Consider the following 22,834-nt stretch of genomic DNA (forward strand, 5'->3'; position numbering starts at 1 on the left):
CTTCTGAAGCATGTATTCAGGGATCCATGCATGTATGCATATAAGATTGCCATAAACTTTGTTCTGTTTGAATTGTCCAGGTGATGCCTCCAACTTGTGACATCACACCATATCCAAGAAAGTAGGAGATGTAAACCATAGCTAATGCAAGGAAAAAAACTCTCTTAAGAACAGCTAGACTAGGGAAGGTATAAAATTCTCTTTTAAGGTAGTTGTGCATTACCCAGATTGTCCCCCCAGCCCCACAGCCCTTGGGATTTAAAAATAAACATCTTTTCCAGAACCTCAAGTTTCTGTTCTTAGAACTAAGGAATAATATGGGATTGATGATCCTTAGCTTTTAAAATTTGGAATTAGCTAGGGAGCAAAAGTATGATTATAATCCAGTCATGGTTAAAAGGTTATGAGGTGCGTATATTCAGCCTTACCCTTTTCATCCCTCAACCCACCTACTTCAAGAGAATCTGGGCTACTGATCCATTTTGTTGCTTAAGTTCTGTTGTCAGAGTTTACTCATATATACTATCTGAGATGAAAGGAATGATTTCCATTTATGACAGGATGGAAATGTGAATTGCTTCCCTCAAATTTTTTTTTCCCTCCCAGTCTGCAGTGAAAGCATAAAATCAAATCATTAAAACTAGACTGATTATTACATTGACTAGAGAAATCACAGTTAGTTTTAGCATATCTTTGATCGTCAGAAGTAGCTTCTTTGGAAAGATGTGGCTTGTATCTGTCCTGCTGCAAATTTCTCTTTGCCCCAAACTGTGCAATAGTGACATGAATATGTGATAGCACTCTCTAGAACAAGTGTGCCAAAAATAAAGATATTTCTTGTTCTTGTAGTATGTTTATGCCAGCACTTGGCATTAGATGAAGAAGTCCATTCATGTGTTGATTTTTCAGCAACATAAAGAATACTTAACTAAAGATATTTTTCCACTCACTCCTGGGTACCTCCATTGCTATAGTTAGAGTTTCATTCATATTGCTTAAGAATTTAGTCTTACTTTAAGTGCAGATATTCATTAGCAAGTGTGATGTTTACTATTCCCCACAGAATTGGATTTTGCAGCTTCTAAGTCACAAATTGAAAATTAAAATTTCACATGAAAATCCAGATTTCTGGCTACTCATGAAAAAATAGGAAGGTGTAACATTTCTGGGTTCACATCCCTGAATGGACACAATCCAAGCTGGGTAGCAGCTGCCACTGTGATTTATGCCCGTGCTCTTAATTCACCAGCATCCTCAAACTTTCCGTGTGCTTACCACATACATACTTGTCTTATTCAGGAATGTCTGTGAGGTTTAGATTCTTGCTCTTGAGTTTGGAGTGTGCCACAAATACCCACTGTTTCATACTGCCTCTTTCTCTAATTATGTACCTTAAGAGATTGGGTAAAATACAAAATATTTTCATGTTGTTTGTAAAAACTAAACAGAAGTCTATTTAAAATATAAGAATTAAATGACTATTTCTTTAAGAGATGAGTAATACCCATAGGGAGATAGTTTAAATTTACATAACTGCTTTAAAATGGAAAAGTGTTCATTTCCCAAATGGTTTTCTGCATTAATTTATTTTTTTCCAGTGCAGTATAACTTTAAGCATATATCAAACTTACAAAATATTGAAAATTACCTCTTTCTCTTAAGTATATTTCTCCATACCCTTTCTAGACCTTCCAAGTTAGGTGTGCAAGCTATTGATTTTCTTTTATAGTCTCTGGAAATGGGACGTGTTTATTTTCTCTTTAATAAGTTTTTTGTTTTTGTTTTGCTTTCTTTTGTTTTTAGCATTTCTCCCTTTTAGACTGTGCTATCTCAAAGTGAGAAAGTTTTCTTTTTAGAATACTCTATAAGCTCAGCTGAACCACAAATTTAACTAATATAGCAACAATATTTATGATCTTCAAGAAAGAACTATAACAGAGCTTCAGTGGTAGCTCCTTGCTTTATTTTCCAACCCTGTGGCTCAAGACATTTCTACTGCTATCCTTTTTTTTTTTTTTTTTTGTCTTTCATGGCTAATACATTATCAGGGATTGTTCTTAAGGGACCAAAATGATTTTTATCTCCACGCATGATGTAAGTCTATTTCATACAGCCAAACCATTTTAATGCTCACATTGTTACAGTGTTTTTTTCCTGGTGATATAACTGTAGACTATTGCCAATCACTAGTACATAAGTGGGGATGAATTTCAAACAGTTTCTTAGTGCAGTTTATGGAAATAAGGAGGTAGTGAGGAAGATAAGGAAATGCACAAGGACCCTGAACACCTGTGTCTTTGGAGAGCATTTGTTAGTGGTGACCATGGAGTAAGGATGTAAAGACCCAAGAAACTAAAGACAAGCCTTAAAGTTTTGCTTGTGGGCTGCTTGAAATATGTCATGTTTGTTAGGAAACTTGTTTTTAACCACAATTTCATCATGGCATTACAGAAATTTTCAAGGAGTTCAAGGTGGTAAAAACCAATTTCTTCCTCAAAGATTTTGTCTACATATGCAGAGTGAAGTAGAAAATAGCAGTAATTGTTTCTCCACATTTTCTCTCAGTCAAAAATAAATGAAAAGACAACATCTGTGCCTTAATTATTTGGGAATTCTCTGTGTAAATAATTAGGAAGAACAATTTATCCTAATATCTTAAATTTTATTCTCTTTATCGTATTTAGTAACAATCTCATGAAGTTTTATAGCATAAAATTGTAACTACTGGTAGAATGTTTTTACCCTATATATTCTAAAACATAGTTGTAGCTAAGACAGCTATAACTTAAATTCGTACAACACATTTAGAAAATGTACTTTAATAACATGGATTTTAGAAATGAAAATTAATCAAGTAGCTTTCCAATATGTTATCCAATTCAATTCTAGCAGTGACTTTTATTCCAGTAAAATTGTATAGAGAAACAAAACACAATTTCCTAAATTAATCATCTTGAACCAAAGGGTGCAAATCTTCAGCCACAGAAATAAAAGAAGCAAATAGGATTTTGATGAAACCAATTTTCAGCTCTGAAACCACTGGGATGACTCTAGTTTTTAGACATTATTTTGACCATGCCCTTGGCTGTTTTAATGTTCCTTGTATATGATTCTGTAGAGAGAGCTTTACACTCTTTTCTGAAGGGATTAAGGGTAAAGCTGTAGAAAAATGACCAGTTTGGCTGGAAAGATATGTCAGAATTCAGACCTTCAATTTCTCTGCATTCACGGCTTTAATTTATTGTAGTTGACTTGCTAAATTTGGAATAGATTTTCATTATCTAAATTGATTATTGTAAAGAAAGGAATAGGATAATTCTGCCATGACTGGGGATTGTGGGTGAATCTTTGCTAAGGTCAGAGACAACTTTCTCTCCCACCTTTTCCCTATAGAGGTCTAATATACCTATCTGAATTGCCAGGCCATCACAGAACCCTAACCCATTTACCTATTCTTCCAGTGAGAAAAGCATTTGAACAGAAAGAATATTGTAGACTACTACTTTTTTTTTTTTTTTTGCGGTACGCAGGCCTCTCACTGTTGTGGCCTCTCCCATTGCGGAGCACAGGCTCCGGATGCGCAGGCTCAGCAGCCATGGCTCACGGGCCTAGCCGCTCCGCAGCATGTGGGATCTTCCCAGACCGGGGCATGAACCCGTGTCCCCTGCATCAGCAGGCGGACTCTCAACCACTGCGCCACCAGGGAAGCCCTGTAGACTACCATTGAAATGAATTTATTAAACCCTGTACAGAACTTGGAATCCATTCTGTTTATATTTTAGAACCTTGATTGTGCATAGATGACTTCTTAGATATGAATGCTTACATGTATTTAGTTAAGTAGTTCTCCAGTTATTAGGGTGTGAATGAATAATTAATGAATCTTTTGAATCTGAGACTGAATATTAGTTGCATTTTTTTTAGCATTTATAATCATTATTCTTGATTAGTGATGCTGTCAGTAAGACTTATACTTGCATTTATTCATCTGGGCATAGTGGGGTTAAGTGATTGCAGGTTAACTTTATAATCTAGAGCTGAAGAAAAGGAGATTGCTCCTTTTAAGCCAAATAAAAGCATAAGATTTGAACCTATGATTTTAACACCATCACTGCTAGAATTTAGCCTGGCTAAGAGAAGAAAAAATCAGTATTTGCAAGAACCTTCTCTGAGTTGTTGCAAATAGTGATACATAGGTCATCCTTAGTCTTGGAGATCATTGGAAAGAAATAAAATCTGGACAGCACTAATTTAGCTTTGGCCTGAGTTTTATAAAAAAAAATTATATATCTCTGATTCAGTGTTATTATAAAATTTTGAATTCTGAGTATAGATGTGGAAACAGAACTCAGAATTGGGAACAACCATCCCTCCCCAAACCAAACCGAAGCAAACCACAAAACAAACAAACAAACAAAACTATCTCCTTGAAGATGCTAATCCTTACTTATAGGACTATAAGTACTCTTAAGCTACCCCTAAAACAATTTGAGACAACGACAACTTTAGGGTGAATATTGATGTAAAAAGCTTACATCAGATACAGAGATATGACAAAGATCTCTGGGGCTTTGCCAAGTGTCTATGGTGTCAATTATTTTTTAGCACGAGTTTATATATTAATAAAATATTCAACTCTTAAAGCAAGTTAACACAATTGAAATCTTGATCCAAGTTTTGTTAGTCCATTGGGGTAGTAAATCTATGAGCAGTAACAATAGGTCAGAATTAAACCAATCCCTAAGCAATCATTTGGAAAACTCAACAGCTAGGAAAATTCTCAGATCGTGATGTACAATCCTCAAATCAAATCACTGAAACAGTGGAACTGCCAAACCAAAGAACTGTAGTATCCAGAAACCCATCAGCTGAATTCATGTTCAATTTTGTTACCTGCTAAAAAATGCATTAACTGTGAGTCTGAAGGGAGGGATTTCCTCACATTTCTACCATGTGGAATAAAAAGATGTTGACTACCTAGTTCCTCTTTGGTCAAATACTCACCTAAGGTTTTAACTTTTAAATTCTAATATGGCACTGTATTGCCTAATGGGCTACTTGAAGCATGAGAAAAAAAGAGAATGTTGCTATGTTGTTGAGACAAAGGCTTTTAGGGAAAGTAAAATTTTTAAACCTTCTTTTCTGACTTTCATCACATATCTATCAAGAGCTCGTCTTAAATTATTGGGGGTCGTCTACCTTTCCCATTTAGATGTATACTCATAATGGCATCAAATTTATATTTAATATTAACTTAAAGTGAGACTCTTTTCCTTTATCTCTCTAAAAGCATTTTTTTCCACGTTACTGGCTATTTACTTAAACCATTAGCTATAAACATTCCAAAATTTTTCCTACTTGGAAAATATTTTCAAATACAATAAATTATGTAACATCTTAAGTGTATGGTGTAGAAAAAATGTAAATATATAATGCTTTTATAAAGAATTGGTATTCTCACAAATGCTATTTATTGTAAAACTGTAACTACTTAGATTCAAAGGGAAATACTGATTCTTATGAATTCCTTAATCATTTTAAAACAATTTCTATTAACTATTATTCCAACATACTCTTTTTTATTTTTAGGGATTAAACAATGTTATTGGTATAGACTTTGATTACAGAGAAGAATTTATCTATTGGATTGATTCTAGTCGACCCAATGGCAGTCGCATAAACAGAATGTGTTTAAATGGAAGTGATATTAAGGTAATTACATATTACAATGATGGGATTATTCAATATTTTTTGTGTGTGATTGAATTGAATAGAAAATGTTATTTGATGGTAATGATGCAACTCATAGAATGTATTAGGTTGGTTTGAATTTCACGTTTGTACAGTGTAGGTTAATATATACTTTAAATATGAAATTGGAGGTTTTTATCCTTATGTTTCATTATGACACTACTACTTGCAATAAGGTAAAAATCAAATTGAATAAATAAAATTTGAAACCTTATTCACAACCCTAGAAAATGTGATGGATGCTTAAGGCTTGAATGATTAGTGCCTGAGATTCGATTGTGTTGATTTATATAAAAGAAAATGTTGACCCTGAGAATTTGTAGTTGAAAAAAATAATTATTAGACTGTAGATTGAACTTATAGCACTATTAAAATTAACTTGCTATAGATGGAATTAGTTGAATGCATTTGTGTAAAATCATGAATGTTCTGAGTAGGCAGCATCGTAATTAAACACGTGTCACCTTATAGATATGAACTACTTCGCACCATTTCTATGCTAACTTGAGTTTTAAAATAAAATTATTTGCACTGTATATATGTAGTAAAATGTATTATAAAGAAGTTCAAATTCAAGTAGATAGAACTCAATTACTTTAACTTTTTTTGTAGCCATCTATAATATTGTATAGAAAGCTTTGGTGGAAGCAATCAGTTTTGAAAATATTAATGAAACCTTGTAATGTATATATATATAAAATGCCAAAACAATCAGTAGGTTGGGTACAGGGAGTTCAGAATAACTGCTATTGGTTATTTTATATGCAGCATATTTGTGCATACAAAGCCTATATCCTTATTATATTTGATATTGACATAGGTTACAATTGAGCACAGCAGTTGAATGAGTATATTTTTACTTCCCTTTGGTTGGGTGAAATACTTAATGTATGTTCTTGCTTGTATTTTTTCCTCTCTTTGTAGTAGATAATTTAAATAGGGCAAGAACAGTTGGGGGAGTGGTGAATGCTATTGGTATCTCCCCAAGAACCTGTTATTAATAAATAACATCAATAAATTTTTGTGCTTGTGTGTCTCTGCCTGTGATAGAATTTTTGCCCAAAATTTTGAGAGGAGAAGGAAACTCTAATGAAAATGTGATAAACAACTGTGTAACCATCCAAGAGCCTTTTATTTTGGTGTTTCTTTCTTAAACCTTTATGGAATTTCTAGGGGTCTGATTACATATTGGGTAATTCCTCATAAACAAGTAAGTAATTTTATTAGGTAAATTGTTCTATGTTTTGTGCTTATCTAAATCCCATTTCAAATGTTTAAATGCAATTCTGTATCTCTGAAAAAAATCAAGAAGCAATTGCTTAGTTCTTATTCTAGGCATTTACACTGTTAACTTTTAAAATTCTTATTTTGTTAGGTAGTGCATAACACAGCTGTCCCCAGTGCACTTGCTGTCGATTGGATTGGAAAAAACCTCTATTGGTCTGACACAGAAAAAAGGATCATTGAAGTATCCAAACTCAATGGCTTATACCCTACTATACTGGTTAGCAAAAGACTGAAGTTTCCCAGGGACCTGTCTTTAGATCCTCGTGCTGGGTTTGTAACAAACATTGAAAATCTTAAATTAAAGATTAAGACTGTGGATTATGTCCAATATGGTAAATCCTTGTCTATAGATTTTAACATGGGAACCCATGAAAAGTGTAAATGTGTAGAAAGTTTTATTGAGAAATCAAGAAGAGAAATGTGACTATAACAGGGATTTCCCTAGTGGTCCAGTGGTTAAGACTTCACCTTCCAATGCAGGGGGTGCAGGTTTGATCCCTGGTTGGGGAGCTGAGATCCCACATGCCTCGTGACCAAAAAACCAAAATATGAAACAGAAGCAGTATTGTAACAAATTCAATAAATACTTTAAAAATTGTCCACATCAAAAAAACTTAAAAAAAAAAAAGAAATGTGACTATCACAAATTTTTTTAAGAAAAAAATTAAAGTGATGGGATTTTAGAGCAAGTATTTTTTTAAGTTTTTAAACATAACTCTTTTTATAACTAATCAATAAATGTGTTGTTGAAATGAATAAAACATACAGATTTATCCAAATTCTAATGTGTTTAAATCTTGGAGGAAAGACAGGCAAAGCACAAACTCTTGGATCCTGTTTTGTAGTATTTGTAGTAGTCATGAATAGAGATGATGTAATTCCTGAACCACTTTAGAGCAGGAGACTTAAATAGCATCCATGAATAATAAATAACAGGGTGCATTATCTATGCATTCAGAGGGAAAAGCATAGGGGGAATATCAGGAAAGATTCATATTAGAGTTGGGTTTCATTTGCATTTCTCTGTGAGAAAGAAGAACAAGTCATCATAAGGATCAAGGGCATCTGGCTGGATATCTCAGATGAGGGATGAACACACATTTAGGTGTCAAAACCTGTTTGCTAAAGTTCTATATTATGACCATTATCATTCACTTTCAATTACGTTGTTTTGGTAGGTAGAGAAGGCATGTCTTTCTTTTTTTTTTTACACTACAATTTGAGTGATTATGTACTCCAAAATGATCTCTGTAGAAGTTCAACCTATTGAACATGTTTGTTAAATTTGCTTTTTAAAAATAGGAAACATTTACAGTAACAAGTATTATGCTAACTCTAGTGCTCTAAATTTTCTGCTGTCTAAATTAATTTCCTATAAAGTGTTTTACCAAATCAGTTTTATCATGCCATATGCAATAATTAGATTTTGCTTCTTGTTAATACATTGTATCTCTGATTTTTGGTCTCATGTTTATAATTGGCAAAGTGATCATATCATAGTATGCATGGAGCTTGATTTTAAATATTAATTTGGGTAAAAGCAGTACCTAATAGTAGAAGACTTGTACTGTAAATACTACTCTGTTTCCAAGGTAATGGTGCAAGTTTTAAATTTTTGCAATATAATTATGTAACTATTTTGTTACCTTTTAAAATATTTTCTTTACCATAGTAACAGAAGAGTGTCAATTCTATTTTAACTGAAACAGAGTTACAAGAGCGTCTGTTTCTATAGATGTTTCAAGAAATAATGGCCAGATATACTGAATTTGGCTATCGTCATTATTCATTCATAAGAATATGAATGTTTGAGTCCTTTGGTATTTTATCAGAAGATATTTATTTTAGTGTGTCCATTGTCCTTTTCTTCAAAATCAGTATGGCTATCTTAGCTTCTCATCCAATAATTTTCAAGATGCTTCATTTAACAAATGAAAGAAACATTATCTGTTAATAATAACAGTATTATGGAATTTCCTAGTTATAAAACAAAAACTGTATGCTAGCATAGTGAACACAGCTGGATCTAGCTTTAAGTTTTATTTCTCCCAGGTTATGGTTATTATCCCATAAACTGACAGCAGTCTTAAGTTATCGTCAACATAAACCCATCCACCAAAAGTGTCAACTTAAACAATGAAGTACTAAATTATTGTAGATATTATGGAAGACTCCTTTGATTTCGTTTTTAAATATTATTTTGTTATGATATGGAATGGCAGATTATAACCCAAGAAACATAAAAATTAGATCTTTTTATGAAACAATTAAAGCCACATAGCAGATAAACAGATTCCAACAGAAAAAATTTAATGACACCTTTTTTGTTCATACTGTTTTCCTAGTTCCCCAGAGTGAGACAATAGGGCGACTTGGATTTTAACTTTTATGAGATGAGCTTAAGGGTGAAAATGCCATAGCTGTCTAAAATATTGTACAATCTTGCTTCAAAAATGGCAGCTCAAATTGTAAGATTAATAAAAATTCAATTGAACCTTTCTATGTCAGATTGCCATTGTGATTTGCATATGTTTTGAATATGCCAATACTACTGACCCCTCTTTCCTTGAGAAGGTGATTTCTGTCGCGATATTTAGTGAGGAATAGGGTAAGGATTAATTAAGGGAAGATAAAGATCATTGGAGTATCTAATGCAGTAAAGCGAGTAAACATTTAGAAGGTAGCTTGGGGGTCCTTTCTTATAATGGTAGTATGCCAGTTGTCACAGTACCAATTTAGATATGCTGGTTAGTAAGAATGGTAAAGAAGATACAAGTAGACAGATCATTTTCCTGGCTATTACATTTAAGTTCAGCTGAAATCCAATGATCCCAATCATTCTGTTATTGATTGGGAATCAATGTACTAAATCAATGTAAATAAATTAAAATTTATTTAATCATAAGTTGTAGGTCATTAATATTTACATTTAAGGTTTATAAAAGTTGTCATTTATACAGAAGAGACATAGATATAGATGCATTTTAAAGTAGAATAGAAAATATAATGTTAAAACTGTGCTGAGCATAATTTTATCTTTAAGATGTCACTTCAGCATAACAAGAAACCATTATGATAGACATTAAAGTAAATGTATGATATGACTGTTTAACAGTAAATAAATTCATCTGCTCATTCATTTATTCAACTCATATTTCTCTAGCATCTAGTGTATATCTGGCACTGTTCTAGGTATAATATAAAAATAAAAGTCACAACCCTTGTCTCCAAGTATTCCACAGTCCAGTGAGTAGGTAGATAAGCAAAAATTATCATATAATACAATAACTCATGAAGTGGAGAAAACAGAAAATGTTTCTATCTCAAATGGGGTCAGTGAAATCTTCCAGGACAAGACTGGTGAAGTAAGAATTAGCCGGGTTATGTGGTACATTTCAGAGCAGAAGTCATTTCAGGCAAAAAGAAGAAGCTTTATGGGAAAGCAAAGACACATAGGAAAGCAAGGCATATCCAAGGAACTGAAAATAAGTCATACGAAGGGAGTAAATTAAGTATATAAAATTGCAGAACTTTGATACCAGTTCACTTTATAGAGTAAAAAAGAGCTAGGGATAAATCAGAATGTAATACAACACAACAACAACAAAACAAACCTTATGAGGCTTATGGCTTGGGCAAACAGGTAAATAGAAAAATGATTTCCTCAGAATATGAGGAACAGAGGAAAAGGGGCCAATATAAGAAAGGGGAAGGACCTACTGGGATTGGGGGTCCCATATAATAATAATAATGATAATGATGATCAATATCACTTCTATAGCATTTTATGAATTAGAAAACTATCTCTGTGCTTTATCACTTTAGATGCTTGTACTGTTTACTCAGAGTCTCTAAAAAAGATATGAGTACTTTTATTATTATACTTTTAGTACAAGTATGAACATTCAGCCTCAAAGTGGCTAAGTGACTTTCTCAGGATCATTTAGGTACTATAATACAATATTAAACTGGGGATTTAATCCAGTTTCCAAATTTTGGTCAGCTCTTTTCCCTATTACATGTATCACATTAGAGTTTCCAGTAACAAAGTTATCTTGGGTTGTGAGCAGGTTTTCCAAGAGCCATCCAAACAGGGCATAAGAAAAAAAATACTTTTTTTCCATTTTAACAATTTGCCTTTTTATAAAATTTTAAGTTACTACAGATAATATGAGTTTTTTTGGAAATAAAACTGCCTAATCATTATAAGCATGCATTTTTTTTCAACATCTTTTTTGGAGTATAATTGCTTTACAGTGTTGTGTTAGTTTCTGCTGTATAACAAAGTGAATCAGCTATATGCATGCCTTATTTTTAAAACATATTTTTATTTATTTTCCTTTTCTAATACTCTATTAGCAGTATCACAAGAAAATAATACTGGGTTCTATTTTGACTTTGAAATACGTTTAATGAGAGTATGTCGAAGGACACTTTATATACTCAGAATCTCTATCCACTATTGTTAATATGGATATTGGAAGTGCAAATACATTTGGAAAAGACACATTTTGTGCTTCTATATCTTGGCTGATGCTATTCTTACTTTCTACAATGCCTCTGTGCTTTTCCTCCAGTTAGAATAACTTCTTATTTTTTCAACAACAGCAAAAAATATCACTTCCTCTGTGAAAGTTCCCCAATTGCATCTCAGTAGCCACCACATATTGAACATGTAACATTACGGGACTATTATTGGTGTACATGTTTCTCTCTCCATCTAGAAAGCGAATTCCTTTAACAGAAAAGCCATGGCTTAATTACTGCTTGTGCCTAACATAGAAACTGTTAAATTTACTGTTGAAGGTAATAATAAATAGGCTACTGGATATACACAAACCATAGGATTGTAGTTTGCAGGGGCATTGCACCTGCATCTATGCAGAAACCAATTTATTGGTATGTAAACAACCTGCATGTTTCAAAGAGAAGAGTCATAACAAAGGGAACCTTTGTTGTGAGGGAATGAAAATCGTATAAGGAAAGAAAACTCCTTTTTTTATTGCTGTGGGGAAAAACAGAAATATTTCATTAAGCTAACCAGTCACATTAAAAATCCCCACCTTTTTCCTACCAATTTTTAAGCCTATAATCCCATATTTAGGCAAAAACACACAGGGAATGAACATTAAAAATTAATTTTATAGTTCAAAATCAGAAATAATTCCAACTGGAAGAAATTTCTCTAAATATGTTCCCTGAATTCAGGGAAAAAAAAAAGTGAAAACTGATAGCAGACTTCTATTTTAATTTGTTTTAAAGAAATAAAATGTATCAGATTCAACTATAAAAGACATCCTCAGGAATCACAAAAGCCTGTTGTTATGGTTACAAGAAGACATTCTTTTATATGTTTACTCTTGGTTATAACTTACAGAATAGCTATTATTTGGAGCTGAGATTTTTCGTATGTGATCTTAAGTAAATATTACATATTATATGGGTGAAATTTAAGACTCTCCTTTTGACATTTTCACTGAACTTTTCATTTTTCAGCTTTAATTATTTACAACAATTTTTTTACTTGGATAACATTTGGCAGGTTGCATTTTAGATGTTAAAATGACCAGAATGTCTAGTATGGGCTTTTTGAGAAACTTAAATGTATAGTAATGAGGCTTAATTATGGAAAAGGAAATGAAATTTAGTCATCACAAGTTAGCTACCCATACGGAGAGATGCACAGTAATTTCTATGCTTATGAAGGCTCATTTATACTGAGTACAGTTAAACTATGCTTTCCTTCAATACAGTAAAACATTTTTATAATATTCTTCTAATTGATGGGTACTTTAATAGGCAAATCAGGTAATAACACACATGATAAAATCCAGGCAAATCATGTAATAACATGCATACAATCCAGATGCAGTCATTTATTAGACAGTTATCACTAAACCAATATGAATGCATATATTGTGTAGCTAGTGCAAGTAAAATAATAATAGTTAATATTTGCTGAATACTTAACTACATGTTCATAAATGTTCCAAGTTTGTTCCCTATGTTCTCTCTTTTAATCCTTACAGGACTCTGTGAGTAGAAACTATTATTATCACTTTTGAACATATGAGTAAATCCAGGCTCAGGGGAGGCTAACTAAAGTGCCAAGTTCACATGGGTGGACCTGGAATATGAACCCAAGTAACCTGTTTTTAGGCCTTTTTTGCTTTTAAGACTCTGCATAGTGTTGCTTAGAAAAAAAAAAAAAAAGCTAGACAACATTATTAATGGAATATGAGTTTTATCTTAAATATAAAAAAATACATTTAAAAAAAGCTAGTCTATAAATCTAGAGACCTGAGCCCTTGTTCCAGCTTTATCACTATCATAACAGACTAGGACAAAGCTCATAATATTTTATGGTCTCAGTTTGTCAGTGAAATGAAGGCCTGAAACTACATGATCTTCAAGACCTGTTGCAGCATTACAATCTTTAAGTTATACTTTATTCTAAATTCTGAAAGAGATAAAAGATCATTGTTATCAAGAAATTTATAAGGTAGTTAATGAAGATAAGATTTTTCATGCTTTTTTCCATCTGGGTAAAATTGTCATTCCTTCTTTTGTGCCTCCATGGTAAAGTAGTTTTATCATAACATGCTTTAATTTTTTCATTTGTTTTACATTCACCTCTACTGTATTCACTGAGAGATCTTTGATGGCAAAAATCATATCTGTTTACCTCTGTGTTCCCAGTACTAAGCAATGTCTGACACATATTATATAGCCTCAGTGAATCATTGTTTCAAGATATGTTTCTCAATCCACTTAAGCACGGCTTTGGGGTTTATCAGAGATGTTTCACCAACTGATTTATTGAGTTAGGTTCTCTGATTCTGAAGCCTGAGAACCTACATCATTACTGCTTTGTGGGTTCCTATGTGCATGATATATGTGTTGTTCAGTTATACATGTGATAAAGAAATTCTGTAGACCGGAAGGTGCTAAAGCACAGTTTCCTAAAGTGTGTTTCCTAGGAACTGCTCTAGGAAAATAAATGTAGTTACCCAAAACTATGTGATAAACAAAGGATATTTTAGCTCCCTCTTAGAGAGTCATTATATCATATAGCATATTAAAAGCTCTGAAGAATCCTATAATTAACAAGATGATGCTTACTTTGCTTAACAAACCATTTCTCAAATATATATAATCTTGTAACCTACCTTGAAAAACATGAACTGACACAAATCAGAGAAGAGTTTGTGGAGAACAGAGGGGACACTGAATAACGTCTGAATCATAATATCTGTATTGAAGAGGCAGGAGCAAGGCAAATGATATGATAAAAGCAAAAAAGTGAAAATGTAGGACTATAAATACTCCAACTAGACCTCAGTTCATACATTTCAATAGTGGGAAGTAAATTGGAAAAGTCTGTTTCTAGTAATGAAGAATTTGAGTGTCAGGGTGAGGATTTCAGACCTCAAACTCTCAGTGAACTTATTGGGAGTGATGTAACAGATGTTGGACTCCATGAAATACGCTCTTCCTCTTCTTTGTGGTATCTTGGTTCAAGATGATGATAAGATTAGCCAAATAAAATGTTCAGAATACAAACAAAAGATATTTGCTATTACATGGAGCTCAGACCATTTGAAATTCATAATTTACTTAATGACCTCAAAAACATTACTATTGACCTCTAAGAATCTGCAGTACTTTGTTAATAGTACTGCAGATTTAATGGAGGAAATTATTTTTCACTTTTGGAATTTACTTAATTTTATATGATTTTAATTAACTTAAATTTAAAGAGTCACAATTGGCTGGTGGCTACCACACTGAACAATGAACATTCAAGAAAATATAATGTACTTCTCCGTAATTCATTTTTAATTTTTCATAGGTAAAACACAAAAGAAAAAAAGATATTTAGATAGTTTTATTCCTCTAACATTATAGATGCATTTTTAAGGTTTACCTCTTTAGTTTTGGGCATCTATTATTTGTTAACACTTGCAGAAATGTTACATACATATGAGTTGTATACTAAAGGAAACATATGTTTAAAATTATATGGATATTTCAAAGTGTACTACATGTTTTAAAAAAAAGCATAAGAAAAGTTTGCATTGAAGTATGCTTCTTACAAGCTGCAATTAGAGAGATACAAGAATTAATTTGGGAATAGCTAAGCAAATAAGAGAAATACTGTAAGATGTTTTACTCCCTGAGTGTCTATAAACAACGTGGCTATTGATTTTCTTTTCTAGGTATTTATATTGGATTGACTGCTGTGAGTATCCTCACATTGGACGTGTTGGAATGGATGGAACCAATCAGAGTGTTGTCATAGAAACCAAGATTTCTAGACCTATGGCACTAACAATAGATTATGTCAACCATAGACTCTACTGGGCTGATGAAAATCATATTGAATTTAGCAACATGGATGGATCTCACAGACATAAAGGTTGGTCCCATAGCACAAATGATTCAGTATTTCACCAGTGCATAAAATAGTCATTTAGAAAAAAAAAAATATATATATATATATATATATTTATTTATTTATTTATTTATTTTATATACTTTCATCAAATACATTTCTTAATTTAAGATTACATTATTATATTCCTTTGTGACAATATTGGTAAATAAGAATTAGATATATTTATTCAGACCTTCTATAGTCATACATAAAATCACTTTGACATTGTCAATGTTTTCTCTAATTGTACTTTTCTAAATAGTTTTTATAGTAAATGAATGATATTTTTATAAGTTAATATATACATATATCCTAATTGAACTGAAACAGAATACTTGCTTATAAAAATAAGGTTATTATTGCAATCTGATAGGTTTCTTTTTTTAAATACTAAGTGAAAGTATAATTCTTTAAAGACAGTGAAGTAATATTTAAAAGTTATCAGTTAGACTACATACATGATTAAATTTATTGTTATGTAATCAACAGCATCAACAAAAAGTAACATGAAAAACAGCTTTCAAATTAGAGTAACGTTTAGGAAATTATTTGAATATAAATTCTATAGGTACTTTATTTTTCTATTTTTTATAACTCTGAGTAGATTATAAGACTCTAAATATAAAACAAATGAAGGAAGCAATTTGATATGGGGGAGGTAATGCTAGAATTAGGGATGGGCAAAAAGTCTTAGAGGAAAAAATAGCTGAGGATGAGGGAATTAACAAGAGCAAAGGAGAAGGACATAATAAAAAAGAATGGGATCCAGGTGAAGATGACATGAATATAACAGAAACCACAAACAATTCATGAACACTCAAAATATTTTAGATGCAGGTAGCTTTTTAAAGATTAGGTTTTTCCCAGAATGAAGAAGAGGAACAAATTTTTATTAATCTGTAGTGACTTAATGTCACCTTTGTTATTAGGTGTTTTCATCTTCAAATAACTTGTAAAGTACTGAGAGACTGTAAAGTTTCACTGAGAGATCCCAAATAAAGTACAAGTTTCACTGAGAGATCCCAAGTAAAGCCATACATTTGTATGGCTTAGCTTAAGAGATTGCTTTCTTCTCTGGCAGTAAGCTTAGATCAAAACCCCTGGAAGAAGGAAAGAGGTGAAATGACAAGGAAGAGAGAATTATTGATAATTTAATCCTGTCAGGTGAAGCCCTTTAAATGTATGCCAGTGTAGAGAAGAATGAAGCCACTGAATTTTAAAAAATTAAAAACTAACAGTGGGAAGGGGCAAGTGGAATTAGGGGATTAAGAGTTACAAACTCCTATGTATAAAATAAAACAGCTACAAGGATATATTTTTACAGCACAGGGAATATAGTCAAAATTTTATAACAATTTTAAATGGAGTATAATCTATTAAACTATTGAATCACTGTGTTGTACACCTGAAACTAACATAATATTGTAAATCAAGTATACCTTAATAAAAATAAATTTAAAAAAATAAATAATAAAAGAGGTATACATCACTGAAGTCACATCACTCCTTAACTCTGCCCAAGTTTCTCTCAGTTGTTGTTTAAATAAATATGTCTAACTAAAAATGCCAACAGAAAGCTTTTAGAGGTGCTTTTTTAAGGGTGGGAACATTGAAGTATGACAAGTGTCGGATGAGTCGCTTATTTAGGTGTTGACATTCCAATTATAAAGAAACTCATCAGGATGCAATTGGAATGAAGAGTTATTTAAAGATCACTTTAGGGTTTTAATTACAGCAAAAGCAATGTTGTCAAATCAAAATTACACTTAGCATTCAGCAGTTAAATCTCCTTTGAAGAATCAATAATGAAATGTTCTGCAACTTTTGTAGATGATATAATTGAGTTTTATTGTAGCAATCAGTATTTTCACCACATAACCATTTTTAGCATGTATTTTTAGCGTGCTAAGTTGTTGTGAATGTATTACTTTGTGCTAAAATTTCACTGTACAATAAAATTTAAACAATTTTTGGTTAGATAGGTAAATATTTAAAATATATTCTAGCATCAAATATTTGCCTATTTTTGTTTGAGCCTTTTGTTTGAATAACAAAAACTAGTTAAAAATGTCCATTAGAAACTATTGATTCCATCCCCTCCCCATTATTTTAAAATTATGTCAGATATGTGGATGACTAATGCTTTGAAAACTTAATACAAAATTGAATGCATGTGAATTAAGTGTCTTTCAATCACAGTACTGGTGATGACTTTGGGTAGATGGACATAGGTAGCAAGGAGAAGTGAAACTAAATTTACTGAAGAGTAAAATATTTGGCTGAAAGATATTCAGGCATGATGTTATTAACATTTAAAAATCTGATTTTTGAAAATACTTTGAGGCTAAAGGGGGGAGAAAAGGAAAATAAAAGAGTTCCTGCCTTCAGAAATATTTTCTCCTGAAGGCTTTTTCAGAAAGACTAATGAAAAATTCACTAAGTGTCTTATTAGGCATCTGTCAATATCTGAATGCAAGCCAGTAATTACCTGGTAGTTACTAATGAGCTACTAACTGTACACAGCCTGACTTACGCCAATTTCACAACCAATGAAAAAAGAGTCATTCATTTGCAATGTCTGTAAAGAGGAATAGGATTTTTTTACTCCTTGCATTGTCCCCATAAAGACATAAAAAAAGCTGTGGTTTTCTAGTTGCATATTTGGAGGTGGAAAATGAGACTATTATAACATTAGTAACTTTTGTATTAGTTTGGCCACTGACCTCTCTTCTCTCTTAACCAGACTAGTATTATTGTTCTCATTTATTCTTTTTATTAAAACTAGAGCCAGAGCTCATCAAAAGAATGGGATATGCCAGTCATGACAAAGTAATCTGAGAGTATAAAGGGTGTATGAAAATTTCAGAATTACGTTTTTCTTTTAATAAGTCAAAGTTTAATAATGGAGAAAAAACTAAACCATGAATATCACTTTACAGTTTAGAAGGTTTTTTCCCCCAAACATGTTGTGGTTTAAACCATACAGCATTTCCATAAATGAAGCATTATTTTATTACTTGCCCAGCCTAAGAATTTATAAAAGATCTGAGTTCTGTGCCTAAGCGATAGATCAGATTACCTCTGAGGACCATGTAACTGGAAAATTGCTTGAGAACTTACATCCGTCTTTCTCTGCTACCTCTTCTACCCCAACCCACCTTCTTAACAAGTCCAAGCACTACATCGTAAAATTTAAAAAAAAGAGAATTAGTCAATTTGCTATCTTGGGAACATTTAGGTGTAATCTTAGTTACATGAATCTTTCCCTAATGCCTGTGTATATTATTCTACTGGTTTTTACTCCAATAATTATATAATAATATGATATAATAATACTGTAGAATAGTATGCATACTACTGGATAACTGAGAGAGACAGTTAAATCACAGTTTCATTGTTCATTTTTTAAATTTCTCTGATTTCTTTTTTTTTAGATCTTCCCATTCATTCCTTCATTCATTCAACAAACATTTACTGTTGTCTCTTTCTGTGCCATGCATTATGTGAGACCCTGGAGTTACAAAGCTGAATAAGTCCCTGCCTTCAAAGCACCTATAGTTTAGTGGGGGGAAGAGACTGATATGAAGGTAAAAACATAAATTAGATTGGTGTTAGCAGTATATGTACAGTATTGCCAAAATGCAGGCTGGATTAGGGAAGTGTTTGGTGAAGTGATGGGATCTTTGAAAAATCTGAAAGATGTAGGACAAGCTCTCCATATGGGGAAATGAAGGAAGGATTCATCACACAGAGGGAACAGCATGTGCAAAAATGTAGTAGAGTCTTGAAACAGTATGGGGTTTACACAATTTGTAAACTGGAAGTTGTGTAAGAGGAAGATAATGACACTAGATGAACAAGGGCAAATTGGGGCCAGATTGTGACAGGCCTTGTATGTTAAGTAATTTGGAATTTATCATATAGGTCATAGGGAGACATTGATGGCATTTAGTTGATAGAGTGCTGTTATTAGATTTGACAACAGCATGGAAAATGAAAGACCCTGGAAGGGCAACCAATTTAGAGGCTGTTAAAATATTTTAGGAGAAAACTAAATCACTTGAAGTGATTATAGCTGTGGGAATGGGGATAAAATGTTACATTCAATAGTTATTTAGCAGAATAAAGAGGAAAGATCTGTAAACTTAAAACAGCAGAAATATTGGTGGTTGAGCTGCAAATATTAAGTGAATGATTTATATTATTATCTACTTAGCCAGGGGGAAATAACTCACAGTTTGGATAACTTATGAATTTCAAATATATTTGTACATTTTTTAAAGAAATAAAAAGTACTAGACTAAGCATAACTTAGAGATTCTTCTTGAAAAGCTCTGTCTTGATGAGAGGTACATTTATTTAACAAAAGGGTCAACATCAAAGAAATTCTAAGGATATGGTTAAACATTCTTTATCATATATTTACCTAAAAAGCCTTTCTGAATACCTGATAATTTACCTAGAAGAAAGATTGCAAATGAGTGAATCTCTCTCCTCCTACTATTCCTTGAGATATAAAATAGGTCCAGTGAGAAACTTGGCATTTCAAAATGTTCTCCAGATTGAAATGCTCAGTTTTTAAGTTTAAATCTGTCTTTATACAGAAACAGAATGATTCTAAATATATTCTAAACACAATGATTCTAAATAATAATATTCTTCTTGTAGGCCTATATTTTTGGGACTGATTTCTTACCACCCCCAAACCACAGTCCTCCTCAGAGAATTTTAGGCTTTGATGTTGGATAAGAAGTTCTAAAACTTTGTTGGAGCACAAATCTTTGAGTAAAAGGATCTTCTCAGACTGGAGAAAGAAAACCCTTAGCATCTTAAAAGAAGCTTGGGGAACCTAAGGATGAGGGTGGGTTGGGGTGGGATCCACTGTTAGAAAGCTTTTTCACCCTGAAATGTATGTGTAGCTTCACTGGGTCTCAGTTGCCTCATCCATAGAAATAAGGGTATTGGAAAAAATGGCATCAAAGGGGAATTCCAGAACTAAAATTCTAAGTCTCCCAGTTAGGTGGATCACTTTAGAATTTTTGCCAAATCCCAAAGTTTTAATTTCAGGTTAGTCTCCAATTTATTTACAAATAAATCTGTAATAACCAGATTTATTTCCTTAGTTAAAATCTCAAATCACCTATCCAGTCCTCAGTTCTCCCTGATTATTACTGCAAAAGTTATTAATATCTTTTAAAGTTGAGTACTTGTGAACTTACCAAATCAATGAGAGAAGAAAACATATGTTCTTGAGCATGATGTTGTATTAGATGTTTTGCATGTATGATTTATTATTATTATTGGCTTTCAGTGGAAATTTTCTTAGCTTAATACTGTGGTTCCAAGAACTGGAACCATCCCCTTATAAACTCATACTTTTATTAGAAGCCTACTGTGTTCAAGAAACTGCTTGATGCAATACATGCTTTTTTAGCCATTCCATCAGTGAACACTACGAGATGTGTCATTAAAGCCATTTTGCAACAAGGAAATAAGTTTAAAGAGATTAAATAATTTGTCCAAAGTCAAATAGCTCATAGTTAGAATTTGAACCCAGATCTAACTGGTTCCAAAGCCTCTTCCATTCTCCACAAGGCCCCCTTGTTTTTGAAAAGATGACTAACTGAAGATTTTTCTGTCTGCTTGTTATAGTTTCTAATAGCAACAGTTATAGCATAAACACACACCTATATATATAAAGGTATATCCATACTTGAACTTTTTCAGATTAATGTAAATAGTAGACATAGATAAATTGCAAAATATATGAGAAATAAATAAACAAAAACGTAAGCCATTAGAATATAATTACTGTAAATAAAAGAGTATAGCTCATTAAATCCAGTTTTTGTGTGTGTTTGTTTATTTGAAGGTGTGAAGAGAACAATCATGTTGCTTAAAAATGTACACCTTGCTTTAGTGGGACATTTTGATATTTCTGTTTGCTCTTTCCAAACTAACTTTATCTCCTGCCTATGGGAAAACTTCTACTCTTATTTGAAAATTTATGTCACGGAATTCCTGAAATTTGAACACAGCAAAGATCCTTTGTTATTAATTTTATGCATCATGAAAGTATAGCCTTCTCTAATGAAATGTTTATAAAATAGGTTACATTTTATAGACATTTCTGAGAAAAATTTCAGCCCTAACTCTGCATATCTTGCTTAACTTAGAGATTTTGTTTTCCATTTAATGAAAAGAAAATTAAATACCAGAAAATTATATTTAGATCACAATTTCATTTTGACTGCTTGTATCAAAGCACATAAATTCAGATTTATTTTTCCTCATTTTTTTGTGAGTTGCCATTGAACTTGAGATAGAGAGGTAGTTTTTTGACAAAAAGACTGAAAATACTGTGTAAACTGTAATAACAAAAGGGTGAGCTAAGAAAAACATTGCTTGACCTTGAGTTTTAAAATTTATTTCTTCTAGTACTTTTTTTTTTCAGAATATTCTTCGAGTCACTGAATGATTTAACCTTGTGTTAAATCAGTCGGCTATGTACATATTTTATCCAGCACACTGGAAAAATATACACTCACAACTGCTAATTTCTCAGAAAAGTAATCATTGGGTATGATTCTAAACTATAGCTTATCACTGAACTTTTATTTTGTGGAAAAATTCTTTAAAGTTTCATGCTATTATGTTGACTTTGACTCTTCATTTGTTTCTATACTCCTAGACCTGAAGATACTCATATTGAAGTGTCAGTATTGTATTGACAGTCCAACACTTTAGTTTGTTTATTGCTCTGGGAATCTAGTTTGTGTTGTGAGGAGGCAGTTCTGTGCTTGGATTTAAAATCCAAATCATAACCCATGCAGTGATCATCTAATCAATGTTGGGAAAAGAATCCAGATCTCAGTGTGCTACTGGTGAAATAGCAAAGATATATTTAGCGGGTTTTGTTCTAAGGGGGAAAAACACACTGAAAAAGACAAAGGGAGTACTTTGTGCTCCTGTATCCTGAAAGTCAGTAGCTGTTGCATTTAGGTCTTTAGAAAACGTAAATATCCACCAAAGCCCACTGAAAAAAGAGAGAGAATCTAATAAACACCACCGTCCAATTTTACAATATTCTAGAGTGTTTCTTTCTTGATAAGATATTGCATTTTAGTACTTTTGAAAAAAAATTTCCTATCATTCACAGTCCGTTACAAACAGTTGACTTCACAGGCTATTTTATGCCAATGGTGTTGATGTGCTGCTGTTTACAATACAATAAAAGTTAATGGAAGGGAGCAAAATAAAATTCAGTTACTATAGAAATGTTCCTGAACCAGTCAAATAAATTGAAATTAACTGCCATTTCTGAAAAGTTTTAGAATTTCAGTGTCAATCATATCTTTT

General features: G+C 32.3%; 1 protein-coding gene across 1 annotated transcript in view; it reads left to right on the top strand.

The window, feature by feature from the left end:
* The window catches only part of LRP1B (LDL receptor related protein 1B), a 1,467,083-nt gene that overhangs the window by 1,212,320 nt on the left and 231,929 nt on the right, over nt 1-22,834 (top strand). The window contains exons 56-58 of the mRNA XM_027078335.1: nt 5,590-5,712; nt 7,127-7,308; nt 15,258-15,457. Of these exons, the coding sequence (XP_026934136.1) occupies nt 5,590-5,712; nt 7,127-7,308; nt 15,258-15,457 (505 nt within the window). The remainder of the gene's footprint in view (nt 1-5,589; nt 5,713-7,126; nt 7,309-15,257; nt 15,458-22,834) is intronic.

Source organism: Aethalodelphis obliquidens, unplaced genomic scaffold, assembly GCF_003676395.1.
Source record: "Aethalodelphis obliquidens isolate GAN/ISIS:26980383/991018 unplaced genomic scaffold, ASM367639v1 scaffold2, whole genome shotgun sequence".
Taxonomy (NCBI): Eukaryota; Metazoa; Chordata; class Mammalia; order Artiodactyla; family Delphinidae; genus Aethalodelphis; species Aethalodelphis obliquidens.